Source organism: Podarcis filfolensis (assembly GCF_964270895.1).
Source record: "Podarcis filfolensis genome assembly, chromosome: 3".
Lineage (NCBI taxonomy): Eukaryota > Metazoa > Chordata > Lepidosauria > Squamata > Lacertidae > Podarcis > Podarcis filfolensis.
In genome coordinates this window covers 72,132,680-72,154,847 of record NC_139606.1, presented here as the reverse complement: position 1 = coordinate 72,154,847, position 22,168 = coordinate 72,132,680, and the positions used below count along the sequence as shown (strand labels likewise).

General features: G+C 40.1%; 1 protein-coding gene across 18 annotated transcripts in view; it reads left to right on the top strand.

Moving 5' to 3' along the window:
• Nucleotides 1–21,968, top strand: part of PDE10A (phosphodiesterase 10A) — a 183,791-nt gene extending 161,823 nt beyond the window's left edge. For 12 of the 18 annotated variants that reach the window (XM_083605842.1, XM_083605857.1, XM_083605851.1 and 9 more), the window contains 12 exons: nucleotides 361–453; nucleotides 1,212–1,398; nucleotides 1,823–1,965; nucleotides 4,128–4,211; nucleotides 6,285–6,389; nucleotides 7,734–7,884; nucleotides 11,469–11,624; nucleotides 13,472–13,644; nucleotides 14,405–14,516; nucleotides 16,293–16,373; nucleotides 17,293–17,381; nucleotides 20,685–21,968. In XM_083605842.1, coding sequence (XP_083461968.1) covers nucleotides 361–453; nucleotides 1,212–1,398; nucleotides 1,823–1,965; nucleotides 4,128–4,211; nucleotides 6,285–6,389; nucleotides 7,734–7,884; nucleotides 11,469–11,624; nucleotides 13,472–13,644; nucleotides 14,405–14,516; nucleotides 16,293–16,373; nucleotides 17,293–17,381; nucleotides 20,685–20,799 — 1,489 coding nt within the window. In that variant the 3' untranslated portion in view covers nucleotides 20,800–21,968. The remainder of the gene's footprint in view (nucleotides 1–360; nucleotides 454–1,211; nucleotides 1,399–1,822; nucleotides 1,966–4,127; nucleotides 4,212–6,284; nucleotides 6,390–7,733; nucleotides 7,885–11,468; nucleotides 11,625–13,471; nucleotides 13,645–14,404; nucleotides 14,517–16,292; nucleotides 16,374–17,292; nucleotides 17,382–20,684) is intronic. The other 6 variants (XM_083605845.1, XM_083605843.1, XM_083605856.1 and 3 more) reach the window with 1 other exon arrangement.
• Nucleotides 21,969–22,168: the final 200 nt, after the last annotated feature.

The following is a 22,168-nucleotide window of genomic DNA, read 5'->3' as shown; positions in this document are numbered from 1 at the left end:
CACTGCCTTGCGATATACCTTTGGGAGATGAAAAGGCTATGGAGTAAACCCTACACAAATCCAGAGTGCAGTCCCTACCTATTGCTCTGCTTTTCTTGGACTACATCAGCGAGGCTGAGAGTGGGGTCTTGTCATCTTGGTAACCCAGGACCTCCATACACACTGCCAGGCTTGTGCCCTGGAGAGGTCACTCCAATGCTGCTAACGCAGCAGTTTGACTTCACCCCCAGAGGCGCACTCCATTGTCTCTTGAGACAAGATGGATGCCAATAACAGGAAGAGAAATTTAGCTGCTCAAATGTCATTTTCCTTATAAGCCTATTGCTTTAAGAAGTGCATATCTCTTTATGTCCCATGCAGATTTTCTATTGAAAAAGGAATAGCTGGTCAAGTAGCAAGAACAGGCGAAATTCTCAACATTCCTGATGCCTATGCAGATCCACGTTTTAACAGGTAGGAATCTGATATGTTTACCACCCAAAAGAACTTGGCTGGTTAGCAGAATGGCAGCCCCTGCAAGTCCTGCAGCTAAGGTGTTGTGCTGGCAGTAGTTTGCCCCCCAAAGCAACCTAGCTGATGTATTCTGCACCAGCTGCAACTTCCAGACCAACCTCAAGGGTAGCCACACACAGAACAGATTTCAGTAGTCCCAGGTTACCTGTCCATTGGCAATTGTGCTCTAGCTGTCCTGATTCAGGAATGGCCATAACCTCTCTTACTGGTGAAAGTTGGTTAAAGACATTCACTCTTACCCACCAAAGAGACCTGCACCTCCATTGATAGAGCTGGATCGAGGAGCACCCCCAAACTACATACCTGCTCCATCAGGGAGAGTGCACCCCCTCTGCCCTACCATACCGTCCACTATTAACTCCAACAAGCACTTCATGCACACTTGGCATCCCTTGCATATGGAGGTTTGAATTGGCTGGAATGCTTGTTGGGAATGGTGGCTAAATTATTTATCAGATAATTTATTTATTTATCTATCTATCAGAAAGTTCCTCGCTTCAGCCTCACATGTGTTATGAATTTACCAGGTTCTTCTAGCCTTTATCCTGTATATGCAACATGGAGATGATAATATTAACATTACAGGCTTGTTGTAAGGATTACAACTAGATAACGCACATGAAATGGCTTTGAACATTATTGTTAGATGATGTCATGTTAAGAAAGTGAATGTTCACCCTTTTCCTTTTTTCGTTCAGGGAGGTAGATCTCTACACAGGCTACACCACCAGGAATATTTTATGCATGCCTATTGTGAGCCGAGGAAGTGTAATAGGCGTCGTGCAGATGGTGAACAAACTAAGTGGATGTGCCTTCTCTAAAACTGATGAGAACAACTTTAAAATGTTTGCAGTCTTTTGTGCTTTAGCCTTACACTGTGCCAATGTAAGTTTTGTTCTACAAAGATAGCCAAGTGCACAAAAAATGAAATTAATTAATTTTATAAATTTATATGATCCATTTTGGATTTGTATAGCAAAGTCAGTTGTACTAATTTAATTGTTAAGGAAGGTGTCAGAGATTAAACTGATTCAATTTTAAAGTTCTGTGATTAAGATTTGATTGTTAATAAAATGGTTATGATTAAGCTGATTCTATCATTTACAGCTTTGTTTAATTTTTTAAAAAAGTCTTCAAATTCACATGATAGTGACCATATCAATTTATTCTCTTTTAAAAGTATTCCTAATTATCCCTCAGAAATATCACCTCTGTGAAGCTAGACACAGATCTAAGTATTTGGCTTGAGAAAGAAAGTTTAGACTCTGTGCAAACAGCCATATCTTATATAATAAAATGCTTTATTTAGATGTACCACAAAGTCCGCCATTCGGAGTGTATCTACCGTGTTACTATGGAGAAGCTTTCCTATCACAGTGTTTGTACAGCAGAAGAATGGAAAAACCTCATGGACTGCAGACTCCCACCACAACTCTGCAAAGAAGTAGAACTGTATGTTTTTAATGTGATCTTTTTGATACAGAAGTAGGGTATTCCCCATGAACACTGGCAGCTTAGCAGCTGTTGCTGTTGCGATTATCAAAGAGCCACACTAGACATGGCAAATGTATCTTTTCAATGAATATTCAGGTTTTTCAAAATACAAATAGCATTAGCGTAAGGAGGGGAGGTTGATGATTAACTGGATTAGAGTAGGTGTGGAAGGTTAATGAATTCACCCCTTTCTGCCCCCTGCTTATAATAATGAGGAAAATCTGAAGCTAGTATATGCATTGGGAGGAAATCCCCCATTGGCAGCAGTTTAGGTCTACACCTGACCAGGGAGTTGATGAGAAAGGTTCTGTGGATAACACCACCAACCTCACATTATTATGGCCAGTAGAGAACACCCAATGAAGTGTATGACCTCACGTGGGTATAGGGTCTGAAACACTCTGGGACAATCCTGTGGTTGTCATGGTGGCCATGCTTCATTAATCATTTATATAAACAGAGTGGTTACTTTCAGATCTAGCATATCTGCTGTGCAATACTGTGTTTCCAATGCACCCAAGTATTTTACTGAAGTCAGTGACAGGGAAATAAAACACCTGCTGCATTCAGCTATGAGGCAGGGCTAATTGATAATAAAACAACTAGCAGTTCTGTCGTTATGAGCCTCAACATGAGATTGTGAATATTGACTTCAGAAGAATATAACTTTAAGTAACATGATAAAGTGGAATTTTAAATGTTTGGATTGCATTATTTCGTTTTAGAATATTCACTACCACTCAGGTAGCATACAAATTTGTCATAATCAAAAATCCATTATCAGCAACATTATCATTTCCTTTCATTATTCTAATTAAACATTCATGTACCCAAAGGCTTATCTGTTACATCTAACAATCGTAGTATTTTTTCCAGAAATTTGAGACGTATTTTTCCTTGTGAATATTCTTTCTCAGGGTACTCCCTAATGGGCTCTTCTTGGTCTAGGTAGTACAGCATCAAAGTTCTGGCAGCTGGTGCAGTGGTAAACCCAGTGGAGAACTGCAAAACTTGCAGGAAAGAACTTGCATGTTAAATAGATCTTTACCCCACCCTTCAAATGAAATTGAACCAGTGTAACTTACATTATACTTTATTGTGTTAATTATATGTAAGACCATAAGACTGTATTCAAGGGAAATTAACAACAAAATGCCTATCAAACATTTTGATAATGAATACCTCAGGTAACAAAACCCCCAGGCATTCACCTGGACACAAATGGCATCCTGTAGTAAAAATAATAAATGATTGACACAAAATACCTGTATCCTTTATAAGGATGGGAGAGAAGGAGGGGACCACACAAACTGCTGAGAAATTAAAGAAATGAAAGTCATAAACTGCAGTGCGACCCAGCAAAAACAGCAATTGCCTGTCATTCTTAACTCAGCTGCCAAGAGTTCTCAAGTTAATTCTGTCTTCTCCCTGGCCTGAGGCAAAATCTACCCATAATTCCACACCTCATTTGCAGGTAGAGAACTGAGAAGAGTCATTCTAGTGTCATTTCAACTACCAAGATTCAACACTCCCCCTCAATAATTTGAGAGGTGGGGACTTACCGTACATAGGGGTGGTAAGGCTTCATCCTCTTTTGTTTTTTTTAAAGGTTAAAAGCCACTGCTTATAGTGGCAGTTTTGGCAGCAAAGCAGCAGAAGTGGAACTATGGCTGTTAACAGCAACTAGATCTCCACTACTACTGCTGCAAATATTTTGAACCTATTTTAAAAAGGGGGAGGGAAGCCTGCTGCCGCCATGATAAGCACTCCCCATAAACAGCACACAGTAATTCATGCCACCCTGGGCTCCTTTAGCCCATTTCAAGGCTCACATATTCGTATTGAACAAAGCCTGAAGTGAGCAAAAGGAGCCCATCCCTGCTTTTTACGGGAAACCACTCAGAAAGCTGTCTGTTAAGTGATGTCAGGCACTGTCTTAAAAGGATAGAGCCTTGAATTATTATACCAGAAGCTAGTGAGAATAAATCAGCACTTTTTGATTTTGAAGTTAATGTTCAACAGAAGAGATTCTGGTGCAGAAAGCTTTTATCTGAAATAATAAGCATAATGTACATCCAAGAGTCTTTGGTTCTCTTAACTGTAAATTTCCTTCATAACAGATTCCACTTTGATATCACTCCTTATGAAGATTTCTGGGCATCCATCTTTATCTATATGATCCATCAGGCTTGTGGGTCAGGCTGGTATGAATTCATTTTTTTAACCTTTAATTTTACAACTATTCACACTGGTTTTTATATAGTAAATGTTTTATTTGATTACTGTGAAATGATCTGGCTGTGTAGGATATAGGATTATGTAAAATACTGTATTTGAAAATACTGAAGCAGGAAAGAGGATTTGAGATCTGTACATGTTTATACTATACAGAAATAGTAATTGCTTCATACAGCAAATTGGGTTATTACAACATTATTAGAAATAATTTTGAGGTAGTAAAGTGCAGCTAAAACAGTTTAAAAGGGGGGGAGCTTTGCCTTTGATAGCATTTACTTACAACATAAAATATTTGCCATAAAGGCTTTTTGAAATTTCTCCAGAGTTTACAGTTTTTCCATTGGAAAATAAATAGATCCACCCACTGCGAGTTTTTATTTATTTATTTCCCTAGAGCCTTCACATCTCTAAGTGTGAGCAAGGACTGTTTATTTAAATCTCTAGAAGACTAAAGTGAAAGGGGCAGTTTTGGCTTGTGTAGATCTCCATGTGTGCCTCAGAGCCCTGCAGAGCTTTTGACTGGGAGAGTTGACATATCTTATTCAGTTTTTCCCCCTCCCATGAAAAGTATAGTCTTAATTTCATTATGTTTTGTGTTGTATCCTGTGTGTGTGTACACCAGATATGCACCCACCTGCTTATATTTTAAACCAACATAAATATACTCACACTGAATTCTACTCACACTGAATTCTACTCACACTGAATTCTACTCACACTGGAGGAAGGGAGTGGGGAGGCCATATTCTCTGATTCCCCCTTCCCTCTGCAGCGCCCTGTAAAGCACATCTGGAAGGGGAGAGGGCCCTCCAGAGCAGCATGGTAGCTGGCAGAAGAAAGGTAAAATCCTCTCTGCTACATCCATCCTTCAGTGGAGAGCCTCTGTTCCATCTTGATTCCCTGAGAGAATTGAAAAGACAATGGAGTGGGAATTGTAGGTTCAACCCACAATTGTTTTTAGAATGGAAAATCATGTTTATGCTTCTGAGTTTGGGGCTGCATTTCCCTCGGAATGTGTCAGAAAGGGAGCTTGTTATGAGTTGGATATCCTGCTATATTTTTGGAATACTACCTTGAATAATGTTATCAGAAGTTTCTGATTTTAGGCTAAACATTCTGCAAGCAGTATAATGTTTACCTGTATTTCTAGCTTCACTTTTGATTATTTATATTTTACAACTTCAGCCTGTCTTGTATCGCAAGTATATCACAAGTTCTCGGAAGAATTGGACCTACAGATAATGGCCTGGTTCGCATGCCACACCAAGACAAACCATGGCTTGGCTTAGTTCAAGTGTGTAGTTAGTCTGGAGAGAGCTAAATCAGGAGCCGAGGTTTGAATGGCATGCTAAGCCAAGCCATGGCTTAATGCAGTGTAGCTGCAAAATTATCAGGAGAGAATGAAGATGCCACAATCTCCTCCCTGGAACTCAACCCATGGTGTGGTTTAGGATGATGTTTGAGTCAGGCCAATGCCGTATCAAAAGTTTTCCTTGGACCTCTTTAACAGTTTTTCTGGAGGGAGCAGGGTGCTTACGTATGTAGCGGGGAGTTGGTGAAAAACTATGTACTATAATTTGGGCAATTGGAAGCACTTACTAGTAGGGCAAATCCACCATTGGAAATAGTCCACCTTATAAACGTATAAAAGTTCACCTTTCACTTACAAGTTTTCATAAAGCCTGCATGGAAAGTTATGCCTTTTTCAATGCAGGCATTTTTTTTAATGCATCAGTTAATCAACCTGTATATTAGGACAGGTTTATTGTCAGAAGGCCCTGTAATTTGAGTAGATGAATTTAAAGGTACAACTCAGTGTGGTTGTTTCTTTAAATATTGACTCGGCTTGCCCCTGACACCAGTGGAGCTTCTCAATAAACATGCATATGGTAAGCATAGATAGTGGCACTGTTTTAATGCTCTTAAAGCAGATTTTTCAGTTTTGAATTTTAAAATGTCTTAGTCAGCTGTATTGTAACCATAGAGGCAAGGTAGTTCTCTTTCCTGCCTTGTAAGTCTGCCCCATTTTGCACATGCAGGCACAGAAATGCAGTCAGAAAGGAAGACAGGTTGAAAAAAGAAGATTCCAGTGTTTTGCTGTCAGCCTTGAGCCTTTATGTGGAATCTGATGTTTTGGAGGAAGGGTAATTAGAGCTTTTAGCCTAGACACCAACTTTGAACAGGTGGAGTGCGGGGGTGCAGGGGATATGTAAATATGATTTGCAATATGAGCCAAACTGTTATAACTTAACTTGAATGTACAGGCGGCATTAGCAGTGGTGTTCTTGAACCACTAGAAGTGTGTTTCTCAAAATAATTACCAAATAAATAAATAAAGAAAAGAAAAGAAAAGTAAGCTGCTGAGAAAGCTCATGTTCCAGGGTCATAGTTGGAAGCTCTGTGGGACTCTGATGTGGACATGCAACTCTGCATGTGCAGAAGCTGTCCCACCTTCTGTGAGTTGGGAAGCGCATCCCAAGAACTCTGCAGGGAATAAGTGAAATATTGCCCTTCTTTGTATGTGTGTCAGCTTCTACACGTGTGCTCTGGAGCTGCATTATTACACTGTAAACCATTTCTCTTGGAAGTGGAAATTTGTACTGCAGTTTTGCAACCAGGGCAAAATGTTAACAAAACATTCACGTATACACTTCCAGCGAGTAAGGGTGACAAAGCAAAGGGGTCAGGAGTGCTGCTTGAAGCCTGTGTCTTCCCTACCAGGATATGAGGCAGTAGTAGAAATGGACCATCACAGTTCCCTCTGCCACTGTAGAGAAGGACCAGCAGCAGTAGAAGAAAGCAGTGAGAACTGAGGAAGGAATGACAGTTTGATCAGTTTCTTTAGTGGTATTTCTGTACTAAGACACTGAAGGGAACCTACATTTGATATCCAAGCAGAGGTGCATCTGCTTTCCTCTTTTCAGCTTGGCCTCCATTTAGATGTGAACTCAGCTTGTGTGTGGAATTGTAGGCTAGACACTGTCTGACCAACATTCTTCATTCCCTGCAAAAGCCAATGGCATTGAATCTGCCATTGACTTTTTCTCTTTAACCAGAATGTTTTGAAGAGCTGGAAAACTTTCAGCGGCCTTCAGTTAGCTAACTTATTATTACTTTTTTGGGGGGGGGTGGACGTGAAAATGTATTATTTCTCTGTAGTACACAAATATATTTACCATGGCTGTTAGGGCAGAGAGAAGAGAGGAACTTCTGAGCTTGCATGGCAAAGCATAACTTCTTGTTGAATAGATTTTTTCTTATTTCATTATAAGCTCTGGTTTTGCATTTGCAATAGATTTTAAGTAAATAAGGCCAGTAATTTTGAGGAGAATTAAAATAAACTAAAATGCTTCTGCTACTTTTTGCAACATTATCAGTGGAGCATTAAATAAAGTTTAGTGTAAAATCTCTTTTTATTCTGTTTGGTTATAATAACTTACGTTTTTTTCTTTCACTTGTTTTATCTCACCATTCTATTTTTTAAAAAGTTTTGAACTAGAAAAACTATGTCGATTCACACTGTCTGTAAAGAAGAATTACCGCCGTGTGCCCTATCACAACTGGAAGCATGCAGTTACAGTTGCACATTGCATGTATGCTGTTCTTAAGAATAACTACAGGCTTTTCACAGACGTAGAAGTAAGTTTAGATTTTTTCCAGTATCAACATTCATATCTCAGACACAATGTGTAATTTCATGTTTTGATCAGTGTAAAATTATATTCAGCATGGAAAGGGATTTTAAATTTAAGAAATTTTTCATTTATAGTGCAATACTATACACTATATCCCACTGAGTTCAATGTGACTAAGGGCCAGGCAAATGTGTATAGTATTGCATCCTTAATCGTACATCTGCATCTTGAATTCTGTATATAATTGCAAACAGAGCATGAAGGCAGGACATGATGTGGTTCAGAAAAAGAACATTGCTGGTTTGAAATAAGGAATGTCTGCACTATTTTAAAAAGCCCAGGACCTTGGCCTTACTTAGATATAGCTAGGTATAATAGTGATACATAAAATCAGAAATAGTTTGAGAAAACCCAAAAGGGCACAGCAGGGTCAGCTAACCTGGTGCCTTCCTGATATTGCCAGACTGCAACTCCCATAATCCCTGATCATTACTAGCTAAGGCAGATCAGGAGGATGTTGCATTGACTACCTCTGGGTACAACTTTTGATAACAAAGGGCATCTGGTTAACACACAGCTAGCCTTTGGACATCTCCATACAGATTGTACTATAGTAAGCTTGCAGCTTACGCACAATTAATTTGTGCGCATTCAGCTTTACACACAAAGCAAAAATTAAAAGGGGCAGAAAAGGGGCAGTTTCCCAGGGGAAATGGTTTTGGCAATCCTACCCATCGTTGAACCCAATGGGTTTTGACTACACACGATTTTGGCTTTAGGCACGATCCCTGGAATAGAACCCCTGTGTAAGTAGCGGGCTTACTGTACACTGACCTTTATTTTAGAAAACTTTATTTTAGAACATAAAACTTCATTTTAGAACATGGTAATTAGACTCATTGTGAAAATGAATTAAAATAAGTAGTAGAAATCCTGGGAAGTTGCTAGTAACTAAGAAGGGCATAACTCTCTCTCTGGAATCATCCCAAAATTAGAAGGTGGCCAGAAGGAACTTAAGTATTCTTCTGTGAAGGATCACCCATTGGTGTCCAGAGGCTGGGCTTAGCTTTATTCCTATAATAACTATGATCAGTGAGAGATCACCACCCAGTCCTCATTCTGCTTCTGCCGGGACAGCAGGGTTTTCTGTTCTAAACGCCATGCAATACATGATGACCCTTAGCCTACTCTTTCTCTAGATTCTCTTTCCACCTCCTCTGTCTCCCTCCTGCATCAGGAAGGACAGGGAAAGGTGGGGGAAGAGAGAGAGACAATTGTACAGTGGCAAGACCGGAAAGCATTTAAACGTAAAAATAGTAGGAATGGTGCAACCAGATATTCTGCCCATTGGAGTATGGAAAGGCTTACTGTTCTCATTTTGCGTATCCTGCTCCTATGAACAAGCTTCTGAACCCAGAGGCTCACACTCTGGTTGTGCCGGAGTCCAAAGGAGAGTCTGTCCCTTTCCAAGGAATTTTCTTCCTCTCTCGTAGCAATTATCTATTTAATAGTTCAGTTTTCAGTTGATATCAAGTCCTGGTGGCTTGGGGACTCATCCCAGTGGAGATGGGGAATTCAGCAAAGCCGATAAGCCCTGTGCTGCATTTTTGTGGCACCCCATACTATTATTTGTTTCCTCTGTATCACACAGTACTGACCACAGCCTGATACAATAGATGCGGGTGCTCTGACCCACTAAATGTTTGTAAAATTCATGGCAGATATAAAAAGGTTCTCTTCTGTTGTTTTGGAAAAATAGCTGAATGTTGAAAAATCAATGCAAGTACTATTTAAGGCACTGTACAGAACGTAGCAGTGACACGCTCTCTGGCTAAAGGATTTATAATCTATTAAGGCGGATGTCAGGTGTCTGGAACAGAGTAACTGAATATTTGCACACAGGTGACGTGCAGTTTGCTCTGGTAAACAGTACATACAGCATACATGAAAATGCCTCTGTTGTAGTTATCGTGTGATTTATTATCTATATAGGAATATATAAAAACAAAAAAGAATCTTGTGGCACTTTAAAGATTAAAAATATATATTGTGACATGGCCTTTTGTAGACTATAATCCACATATACAGATGCATGAAGCATTATTCAGTGTGGGCAGGCATATATACACATAGGGGTAGAGCAGGGGTAGCTAACCTCTGCCCCGCGTCCCAGAAGGTGCTGAACTACAACTTCTGTCAGCCTCAGCTAATGGTCAGGGATGATGGGAGCTGTAGTTTGGTGACATCTGGAGGACCGGCATTGAGAAAAGCAAACAAACCAGTGAGGTCAGAGGGAAATAAAATTCAAGAAATATAATCCATGGGAATTACACTGAATTTTAAATTTAGGTAAAATTATTACAGTGGTCATTCACAAAGCACTATTGATAGTACCCTTCCCCTACATAGGTAAAATAACATCTGTGGAAAAAACCTTCTCTCTTCAGGCCACATGTTAGAGCTGAACCTCTTTTCAAAGTTTTAAATCAGCGGTTTCCTCCTGGAATTTTGCTTTAGAGTTGCTTTGCTCAAGAATGGTTACTTACATTTGCAAAACATCAAGTTTGAAAGCAAACAGAAAAACCTAATTAGCATTAAGGACTAATACTGAAGTCATTTTTGCCAATGTATGATTTCCTAAATTTATTCATTGCACTTTGTACCGTAGTGTGAAGCAGTGCCTTGCAGATTCATTAGGCAGGAAAGATCATGAGATCCTAAACAGCTGCTGCCAGAAATTTGATAGTAAACAAATGTTCTGTCATGTATGAGCTCAACATGGGGCTGCTGTTTTCAGTGTCAGCCAGGTGTTTCTCATAATGCATTGGCTTTCTGTTTCAAGCCAAGTCAAGATAAAACCCTAAATGGCTTGGACTAGGTTATCTGAAGAACGGTCTCCTCCCTCTTTTATGTGTCCATCTGTTACAGAAGCCCTGCACTGACAAGGGAAGCACACTTGAGACAGGCCTTTTTAGTGGTAGCTCCCTGGTTGTGGAACTCTCTTCTGAGGAAAGTTGTGTGGTTTGAAGCAGGCAACCAAGACATATATTTATTCTGCTGAACTTTTAATGGCTTTTAAATAGCTATTCAATTTTAACCTGAAGATTGCCACTTGTCCAGTTTTAATTTTAATTCTAGTTTATTTGAATTAATTGTGGGATGTATCTTAATTTATTGATCGCTTGTTTTTATGCATTGTCTTACTGGTATGATGTTAGCCGCTCTGAGCCCAGCTTTGGCTGGGGAGAGCGAGATATAAATTATTATTATTATTATTAATGCACTAAATAGTTATTCCATTTTTGTATGCTTGCTTTAAAGAAGCGATAAAACCATAGCATAAAAATGGAATTAATTGCATCTAATTTTTAGTATATTAAGTTATATGTTTTGTGGTTGCAAACCACCTTGAGGGTCTTTTGAGGGCCAAAGGATGGGATATCAATATTTTTTAAAATATAAATAAAGCTTGAGGGTGTTTTACCCGTTAATGGAATTATTGGAATGTTTGGAGGGAATAGAGTGACATCTAGTGGTACAAAATTAATCAGAACACTGATAACATATTCTGTCTGCTTACTTATCTAGAGAAGAGGACTTATGGTTGCATGTTTATGTCATGACCTGGATCACAGGGGTTATAGCAACAGCTATCTTCAGAAGTTTGATCACCCATTGGCAGCTCTTTATTCTACTTCAACAATGGAGCAGCACCATTTTTCACAGACAGTATCAATATTGCAGGTAAATTGCATTCCCAGCTTGCAAAAAAATTGCATTTTTTTGGGCAAAAGGTAGAGGGAGGCTTTGATGGCACATTAGATAGCTCCATGCATGGCTCAGGCTGGAGATTTCATAACAGCAGACCTCAAATGTTGTTTCAGCAGCTGTCATCCTTAGGCTGAAACATGGGTAGGCAAACTAAGGCCAGGGGGCCGGATCCGGCCCAATTGCCTTCTAAATCCGGCCTGTGGGCGGTCCGGGAATCAGCGTGTTTTTACGTGAGTAGAATGTGTGCTTTTATTTAAAATGCATCTCTGGGTTATTTGTGGGGCATAGGAATTCGTTCATTTCCCCCCTTCAATAGCCTGGCCCCCCACAAGGTCTGAGGGACAGTGGACCGGCCCCCTGCTGAAAAAGTTTGCTGACCCCTGACTAAGCCCTACGCAGGAGTTTCAGCTCGATCTCAGTAGCCTTTTGTGATAGGAGCCATTTCATCTAAATGGGCCCAGCCTGCTTGAACAAGACTGGCTGCAAGCTCTGCACCTTTCTACAGGTTTGCAAAGAGTTCTTGGAAATACAATCTTTCCACTACAATTTTTATATTTTCCCTCTATTTCATGGTTTATTGTAGAATTTTTATTTATGCTTTATACCTATCAGTCATCTTGTGATGAGGCCCTACATGCTACATTAAATAACTGTATAATTAATATTTGTGAAACAATGCTTGAAACAAAAAAGAAAACATAATTACATTTAAGGAGAAATATTGGCATTACTTGTGTTTATTTATGATTTCTTAAATTTGCACTGTAGTTCTAAACAGTGTTTCAAATCCATGCTTCCCAGAAATTTACCTAGAGATGATATGAAGTAATGTGGTGCAGTTAAAAAACAAAAAGTGTTATTAAGGTATTTTCATAGAGCCACCCAATCCAAACTTCAATCCAACTATTTGTTACAAACAACGCAGAGATTTTGCTAAAATTAGCAACCCTGTATTGAATTCTTCCCCTCACCTGGTATGTGTACAGACAACCCATCATCATATTGTGCACTTGTCTGCCCCATAAACACCAGCCAATGATGTGGAGCAAGAAAACACAGCATTATGATGTTACAGCATGATTTATTTGGTGGCATCTCTGTTTCTTGTAATTCATAGTTTCAACGTGGAAAAGGTGTGGTTTGCACATAAGGCTCAGCCAAATGATATATTAGCATGAACAAGCAAGTACAGTATGTCAGTACAAAGAGTGGAAATCACAAGTCTTTTTGCTCCTCTCTGGTCCAGCCATGCTACCTGGAAGTGAGCCATGATTTGACTTAGTGTTATATGTGTGCCCAGGCTTGTAGTTTGTCTTGCTGCAAACAAGCCACAAGCTCTAGCCAAGGCTTGTTCTCAGCTTACCACTTATATTGGGGAGACAAACCGTGTCTTAGCTCTGGGTAGCACAGATGTAGTAGAACTAGGGAGGAGCAAAATGACCCTGATTTTCATTCTGTGCACCTGACCTCTTGCTCATTTACATTTAGCCATAGTTTGGCTTAGCATTACATGTAAACTAGGTTGGTTTCTGTTGGTTTCTCTTCCACGAGATTGTTTTTGAAAAGTTAGTGTGCCTAAGCAAGCTTTGAAATGCTGTATCCAACTTCATAATGCTTAGATTGTTAATAATACTTTAAGCATGATGAGGTTTGGATCCAGTCCAGTACCTTTTGCAGATATTGTCAGAATCTTGTGTTACATACAGCAGTGCTGTATGTTTGAATGTGAATTGAGTTTAAAAGACAGTTCTAAAACGATGGTTTAAAATAGTTCAAAATAATATATTAGCTTGTTCATTTTAAAAATTCTGTTTTCACAGCTGGAAGGCCACAATATCTTCTCTAACTTGAGCTCTAGTGAGTATGAGCAGGTGCTGGAAATAATCCGCAAAGCCATCATTGCTACAGACCTTGCTCTGTACTTTGGAAACAGGAAACATTTGGAAGAGTTGCACCAGTCAAGATCACTAAATCTTAAAAATCAAGCACATAGGTAAAGAGCAAATGAATATTTATAATTCACTTTTAAGTCATGTTGTTTTAGCAGTGTCCATAGTTTTAATTTGCTTTAAATGTTTGGTTTACCTTGTATTGATGTCCATATAAATCTTCAGAAATAAAGGAATCATTAGAAGAGTCAAACTGTTAGCATATGTTGTGCAGTGCCTTTAAGCATGAAATCTTATATGAACTTGTTTATAGAAGTATAGTTGCAGAAACAAAATCTTAGCTACTCTCTGATATGCCTTACACAGACAAATAGATAATCAAAACTTGAATGCGTAACTCTGCCACTTTTCTTAAGAAAGTTTTAAAATGAGATCTGTGAAAGGTTACAGCAGGGTTTGGGAACCTGTGTATTTCTATATGTTTCTGGACTACAACTCCCATCATTTTGACCAGGCATAGGCAAACTTGGCCCTCCAGATGTTTTGGGACTACAACTCCCATCATCCCTAGCTAACAGGACCGGTGGTCAGGGATGATGGGAATTGTAGTCCCAAAACATCTGGAGGGCCGAGTTTGCCTATGCCTGATTTTGACCATTAGCCAGACTGGCTGAGGCTGCTGGGATTTAGAGTCCTGCAACATCTGAATATTAATCAGATTAATATTAATCTGAACATCAAATTTAAGTTATTTCCGTAGCAATCTTAACTGCTGCTACATAAATATAAGAATATATTTTTAAACAAAATAGCAAATGTTACCTTTTTAAACTGCACAATAGCTTTCCAGTTGTTATATTCTAGGGATCGTGTGATTGGGCTGATGATGACAGCTTGTGACTTATGTTCTGTGACAAAATTGTGGCATGTTACCAGAACGACAGCCAGCGATATATATGCAGAATTTTGGGCAGAGGTACGTGCATTTTATTGTTTATATGTTGGCATATGCACCGGTAGGCATGTGCATCATTAAACCTAATTTTATTGGAGGCATCAAGTACTTCTGTTTCACAGAGCAATTCTGCCAAGTTGTGGAAGGGAGGAGTTGGAGTGGACAAGCCACGGAATCCAAAGCATTGCCGGGCTCACACTGGGGGTTTTATTCCCTCCTCCACCCTTTTCCCAGCTCAAAAAAAATGCAGCGGATTATTATTTATTTAGAAAAAATATATATAAACCCACTTTAATAATATTATTTTTTTAAAAAACAACAACAACCCCAAAGAGAAGTGCATTAAACAATATAAAACCATTATCATTAAAAGCACCAAAATTTATAGAGAAATACATGGGGCTAAGATTGTATGTCCTGATGGACTTCCTTGAACAGAAAGGTTCTTAGCAGGGGTATGGAACAGTACAACAAGGGTACCTGTCTACTGTTATAGGCAGGGAGCAGCAAAGCACAGGAGCTCTCACACTGAAATACTTATTACATATGTGGTGCAAGTTCCATAGAGTGGAGTGTTTGAAGAGACACATAGGAAGCAAAGCAACCTTATGGCTTTTTATATTATATAGTAAAACTTTGAATCTGGCTTACTAGTGAATCAGCAATCAGTGTAGATCTTTGAGTAAAGGTATAATGCTGACTTAATCCCACTCCTGTCAGTAATCATGCTGCAGCATTCTGCACTAACTGCAGCTTCCAAACCAACAGCAAGGGAAGCTCCCCACAGAGTTTATTTCAGTAATCCAGTCTTGAAGTTACCACTCCCTGGACTACTGTGGTCAAGTTACCTTGGTCTAGAGACAGCCTCAGCTGTTGCACCAGCTGAAGCTGAGGAAAGGTATTCCTTGCTACAGAGGTCACCTGGGCCTTTAGTGAGAAAACTGAATCCAAGGGAACACCCAGACCACTGTTCTTTTTGGCCTCACCCACACACAGCTATTTGGAAAGAATTAAAGCAGCTGTTTTAAGCCTAGTTCTTGCAAACAAAGAGCCTGTATGTACCACTGCAGATTGCAGGTGGAGGCACACGTTTGAATGCTTCTCCTCACAGAAAAGCTTCCTACATACACAATACTCGCAGCTCAGGGACAAGATGAGACTAGTACCTTCCTCACTGAGATCTAGAGTTTGTACAATATGGAAGATCACTCATCCATATCAGCCACCACTGGCAATTTGTGAGAATCTGTGAGAACTAGGTCTTTGCATTGGGACATGGACATTTTTCTTCCTGTTTGATTTTTGTGGGACATGGGAGTTGCAGAGACTCTGTTTCTCACACAAAAATCCCCCACCAGTGCTGTCAAGGTACATCTGAGCCCATCTATCAGGTTCAACACATTCATGAAGGAAAGGACTGTCAGCAGATATTGGCCACAGTAGCTGTTTGATATTGGAAACGTCAAATTTAGGGTCAATATGGCCCTGAATAAAAACTCCAGGGTGTGACTGGACTGGGTGGTGGGCGGGATGACAACATAGGAGGGGCTATTGCTTTCTTGCCTTGCTTGTGGGCTTTCTGGAGATAACCTAACTGGCTGGACTAGATTTCTCCTTGGTCTGATCCAGCTGGGATTTTCTGTGCTGAAAAATCATTTCCTTCAGTTGTTTTTCTTAATCCCAAGCCACTGATATTAATATATTGAGTTCTAAATACCTGTTTGTATATACATGAGAAACATTTTTGGACCAAATAACCTGGAATAACCTATTCTTTGGTCTTGCACTTTATTTTAGGGTGATGAAATGAAGAAGTTAGGTATTCAACCTATTCCTATGATGGACAGAGACAAGAAAGATGAAATTCCTCAGGGCCAAGTAGGTGTAAAAATGTTTGACCTCTCAAAAAGCTGCTTCTGGGGCTTGAGGGATCCTCTGGCATGGTGTGGAATGAGGAAATCGGAGAATCTGGCAATGTTAGAGCGAAGCCAACAAAACTAGAAGGGGCTGCCAAAGCTTGTTGTAATAAGCAGGTACTTAAAGATGGCTGGAATTCTATGGAAGTCTGGTCATTAGTTCGTGGGTGAGTCATCTCCCCTCTCCCCCAAAACCCAGAACAAAAAACCCAAGGAAATTACTTACTTGCTTATCTTCTGTTCACTTTGTGACAAACCCTAGTAGGAAATATAAAGATGGTTTTAAGCTGGAAGCTGGAAATACTGGAAATACTGGAAATAGGTCTGGTGCCAACCTATGAGAATAGGGAAGGGTCGGCCAAACTGAGGGCTCTTCTTTTGCATTCAGAAGGTCACTGATTCAGTCCCCAGCCTCTTTTGTTAAAATTATCTCAGGTAAGAGTGCTAGGAATGACCTCTCTGTATCCAAAAGCCTAGAGAAATCACTGTCAGTAAGAGTAGAAAATACTCGGTTAGATGGACAGAGTCAATACATGGACAGATAACCATATACAAGGCTAAAAGAGTGTTAGAACACTGGGCTTTCTCTTTTAAGGTTCAGATTTTTGAATCACTACCATAACTTTCAGTTCAGGCTTCAGAAGTTGTACAACTGCTGTACTTACTTGAGCTCTGTTTTTCTACTAATCTTAGTAGCAAGCTTGTTAACATACCCATGAGTAGTTACTCTAGGGGTCCCCCCCCATTTATAAGACTGGTATTGCTAATAACAAATATCCAGACAATTTTCCTGCCAAGTAAATTTGTTACAACACCTTTCCAATTTGCTTAATACAGCTTATGTTGATTTTTATTCTGTTCTATTTGATTTTTTTTTTCAGATTGGGTTCTTCAATGCTGTAGCCTTGCCCTGCTATAACACCCTCTCACAGATCCTCCCTTCCACTCTGCCACTACTTCGAGCTTGCAAGTAAGCTATAAAAGTTTGCACAGAATCCTTTTTCCAGCTGCAGACCACTGCACATGCTATCTAGATATTCTTTCTGAAGTATAAAAGTTGACTGGGGGAGAGGTAGCCAGTCCTCCCTGGTGTTACCTAGATACTGTCTAGAACTGAGTAATTGTAGTGCATGTGCAGATCCTTGACTTAATGCAGAAGCAGCTCAGTAGATGAGATGGGCCCTCAACACTAGCTTCCTGATAGGTACATCACAGCTGCTTACTGGAAGGAAGAGGTGCAGTCGTGGGGGAAGTCAGTGTGGGTGCTTCCGCAGGAATACCAGATTGGCTCTGCCAGTTTGCCTACACAACACTGACCTTCCCTCTACCTTACCCTCCCTTTTCCCTCCTGAGAAGTTAGTGTTGCCATTCTGCCCCACCACGGAAACCACTTCTGACTTTATTAATGCTTTGTCCTATGCCTCGTGGTGGTTTTATCCTTCAAACCCAAATAGACAAGCTATAGGCATATTAAGAATGATTTGCTACTTAAAGGGAATATGGAATCAATGGAGGCACAAGAGAACTGGCCAGCAGTATCAACCATCGTGTTTTATTTGCAAGTTTACTTGTACACCACTCTTTGGGCAAATAGTTTATAAATCTTCTAAATAAACAAACATAGAACCCATCAAATGTGGCGAGCATATCCATGTTTTAAGCAGATAAATAAGCATGGAGGTTTTCTTGTGTGTCCCACCAGCATCTAAAGATGGAACTAGGGAGATGGCCTGATCTGCTTAGGTCTAGTCTCAGGAACACACTGCCTAGGGCAAGAGGCTCCCTTGCTCCCTCTCTGATGGTCTTGTGTGAGTGTTAAGACCTTTTCGATTTAGAAAGCTTTTGGGCTATAACAAGTCACTGTGACCCTCTTGGATTTAGATTTTGAAGTTGTTTGTGGAAAATTCCTTTTTACTTTTTGCTGGTCTGTTTTAATTGATTTTTTTTTAAAGAATGTTTTGGTGATTTGTGCTTCTGCATTGATATCCTTATTGCTGTATTGTTTTATTGGTTTTGGGTGTGGTTAGCTGCCTCAGACATGTTATGGAAAGGTGGAGTAAAAAAAGAGCTTAATCAAAAAATAAATATTGCCATCACTGCCATCTCAGCCCAGCCGTTACTCAGTTAATGTCAAACTTTTCCATGTTTGGTAGGTGTACTGATTACATGTCTTAAGTTAAATGCCTTCACCAGGCAATTCACACTTCTCAGCCTAACTTGCCTTTCAAAAATAAAGAGGATTTGGAGATGTTCCATAGTTGACTTTTTGTTCTTTTTTCCTTGCATTTCCCTGTAACTTCTTTATTTTTGTGTGTGTTTGGATTATACAGTTCATTAAATTATAATAATATATTTGTACTTGGGGCTGTAAGCCCTGCTTACTCCTCTCACCAGCCCTCCCTACCTGCCAAGGTCTTTGCCAATTCCCCTCACTCACACTTGGCCAGCCCCCTCCCTTGAGACACAGACAGACAGACAGACAGACAGACAGACACACACACACACACACACACACACACACACACACACACAGAGCTCACTCCAATCCTGCCCTCTTTTAAAGGAGGAAGCCGCTTCAGAGGGTGATTTTCCAAAGAGCCTCCCCTTTCTCTTAAACCTTGCTGCAGCTGCATTTAACAGAGGGGAATAGGTGTTTCACAGAGCAGTTTGCCAACATACACCTCATGACCCTCTGGTCTATCCTGGTGTAGTACCGAGCACCCAGGTCAGGCCCACCCACCTCATCCATCTAAGTTTTGGTAATATATATGTCAGGTCAGCCTCTTCATTCATGAACAAGTTGTGGATGTGCATGATCTTATTGTGGATTGATCTGGCATTCAGTAGCAGCAGCACCAAACCAGAGAACTCAACGCATAAGCTGCCAGTAACTTCTAGAAGAGTGGCAGGGCTGAAATGCTTCCACCCCATCAGGAAGAATATGCTAATTTCACTATGACAGGCAGTGGCAGTTTAAGACATGCCCAGTATGTGCATGACCATGCATATGTGCATCACACCAAAGACAGAAGTGACACGAAAACGTAACAAAAAGAGGCAGGGCAAGGGTGGAACAGGGTGTTTGCAGGCTTTTTCAGTTGTGCTTCAAATGTGCATGATTTCACTTAAACGTGCCTCCCTAAACTAGCAACCTAAAGGTAAATACCCTTTAGTGACAACACCACCACATGTGCCAGAGTTGCTGTTACAGTGATTCATGCTCTGAGCCATGTTCCAGCTGTATGCACTCAGCCAGCAATCAAGCAGTATCACTCAGTGCAATCAGCAAAAACACTCACTTTTCTGCAGGCAGATATCTAACACGACAAACTGATAGCTAAATTCCAACTTGATTCCCCAGTTAAATTGCAGTTTGATTTCCCAGCATGTGATAGCTTACTCATTAATTTGATTAGCAGGACTCTCTGTACGTGGTGTCGGGGGAAAAACATATTTAAGAGAGATGGAAAATAAAACATTTAAATTAATTATTCTTGGAAAATAAGGTGAGTGAAAGGCAATGATGGGTTCTGTTCAGTCTTAGGGACTTCACTCTGGATTTGTGTAGTGTTTGCTCTTTAGCCTTTTCTTCTCCTGAAAGTATCCCCAAAAGCAGTGTAGGTTTAAGATCAGAGTTTTCCCTCTTCTAGATGGGCTACCTTCCTATGTTGTTGAGTCCTATCTACCCCTCATTTCCCTCTAGAGCACTGCCTTCTTAACCGCTGGACCCACTATTGGTCTCATCCGTTCAATCAGCTAGAGCCTGCCTTTGCATGCAGGGGAAGTCCCTAACTCACTGATGATTTGAGACCCATCGGCCACCCTTACCTGGTTTAGCTGGCCAGTTGAAGCCATTCCTGGGGTGTGGCCACTGTTGCATGCTGATGGCTTCTAGAAGCCACAAGTGAGAGCTGAGTGTTGGGTGGGGAGCAAAGGTGGACAAACTACCCCAGAAGGAGCACAACATGTTCCCCACCAGAGGTACTACCCCTCCCCTAACACCCCATATACCCAGGTATTAGTAACCTAATTAGTACTTAGAATGAGACAGAAACCCAGTCAGGCCAAAGGTGACAGATTTGAACTTCTCAGTTAATTGTAACTGAGTGGTTTCATTCCAGAGTCTCCTTCTGAAGTTTGAAAAAAATCAAAGGGCCTACTAGAGATCAAGCCCTATAAAATATTATTGTTGCTGACTTTTGTATACCATAGATATCTTATTTTGGAAATAAAGTAATTTTATGTTGAATGTTGGCTCTTTTTGCCTCTCCAGGGAAAATCTTAAACAATGGGAAAAAGTGATACGAGGAGAAGAAGCATATGGATGGATACCAGCACAGACAAATAGCCCTTCGACAGATGTGCTACCTGTGGAAATTACAGACTGATTCACATTTTAAAATTTCTTTGAGACTCCCACCACCGTTTAAAGCTTTTAAAAGGATAAATACTGCAAATTCTAACTGGGAAGACTTGTACACCTTTCTTTTCTTTGCTGATCCAGTGTGTACAGAGAGATTGACGGACAACTCAACTATTGCAGAATCAGCTATCAAAGCAAATGCTTGGCTTGTAAATATAAGACTGCCTTTTTCTCATGGGCTACTTTGCTGAGGCCTTAATTTAAAATTGTTGGGCAAGGAAGGCAAATCTTGGGTGTTGCTTTTGCATTTTGTCTTTGTAGCAGAGATTTTCAGTGGTACTTACAACACTATACTGTGGCTGGCTTTAATGCCAGTTTCACTTGGGGAGTTCTTGGCTATACATAGGACATTTCCACATTTTTATTGTAAATGTTTATGTTTGATCTCTGTGCAATCAGCTCAGATGCTACCAGAAAATATCTGGGACTAAAACTATTTTTGAGTTTACAGTACTTGAATTAATCTTGCTGCAAATGTGTGTGGGGGAGGAGGAATTTAACATCCAGATAGAAGACTCCAGAAATTATTCTGTTTACATCACTGCTCTACTGCAAACATGTTAAACATTTGAAAGGAATAACCAGTGCTATTTTTCTAGAAAAAGAGGTGCCAGAGCTTACCATGGACACCTCCCATGTGCTCTTATGATGGCAGTGGTGCCCACTTGAGAGGTGCTGAAACTGGGTTCCTGTGCATTCCCTGAAAAAAAAGTCCTGGGTATGACCTATGGTTCTTCAAAGTGATTTCATCAGCTACAATATGTGCCCATTTTTACACTGGAAATAATAGAATATGTGCCTCTGATAAGTAGAGATGTAGTTGTCCTGTAAGGTACCAAGAGGCCTTCCTGTCAACGTTAGTAAGAGTAATGGGCTTAAATTTCAAATTTGGCAACAGAAATCTGCCAGGTATTTAAATTTATATTTTAGCAAGTATTGGAGGCAAGTCTCCAAATCCCAACTAATCCACAAAAAACAGGACCTTCCAGACAAAAGTCGTATTTATCAGAAGTTTTCATGGTACCATCACTGTAAATGAAACTAGGTTTTGCGTTGCTCACTAGTACTGTGTGCGTTCTGTTCTGCCCTTCCATTTGAATTCCCAAACAACTGAGAGCTTTTAAAAAACAAAAACAAGTATTGTAAGCAGGTTGCCTTCTTAACCAGAGAGTGATTTGGAAACCATTGCACTTGAATACTGTGAATGAAGGTCTGTACTAACTTGGGCCCCTATTCTGCAAATAATTACATTATGTGAAGTCAGTGTATACTTCTTTGCAGAATTGAGTTTCAGACCTAGTGCAAACATTTTAACCTTAATAGGCATGTAGGAT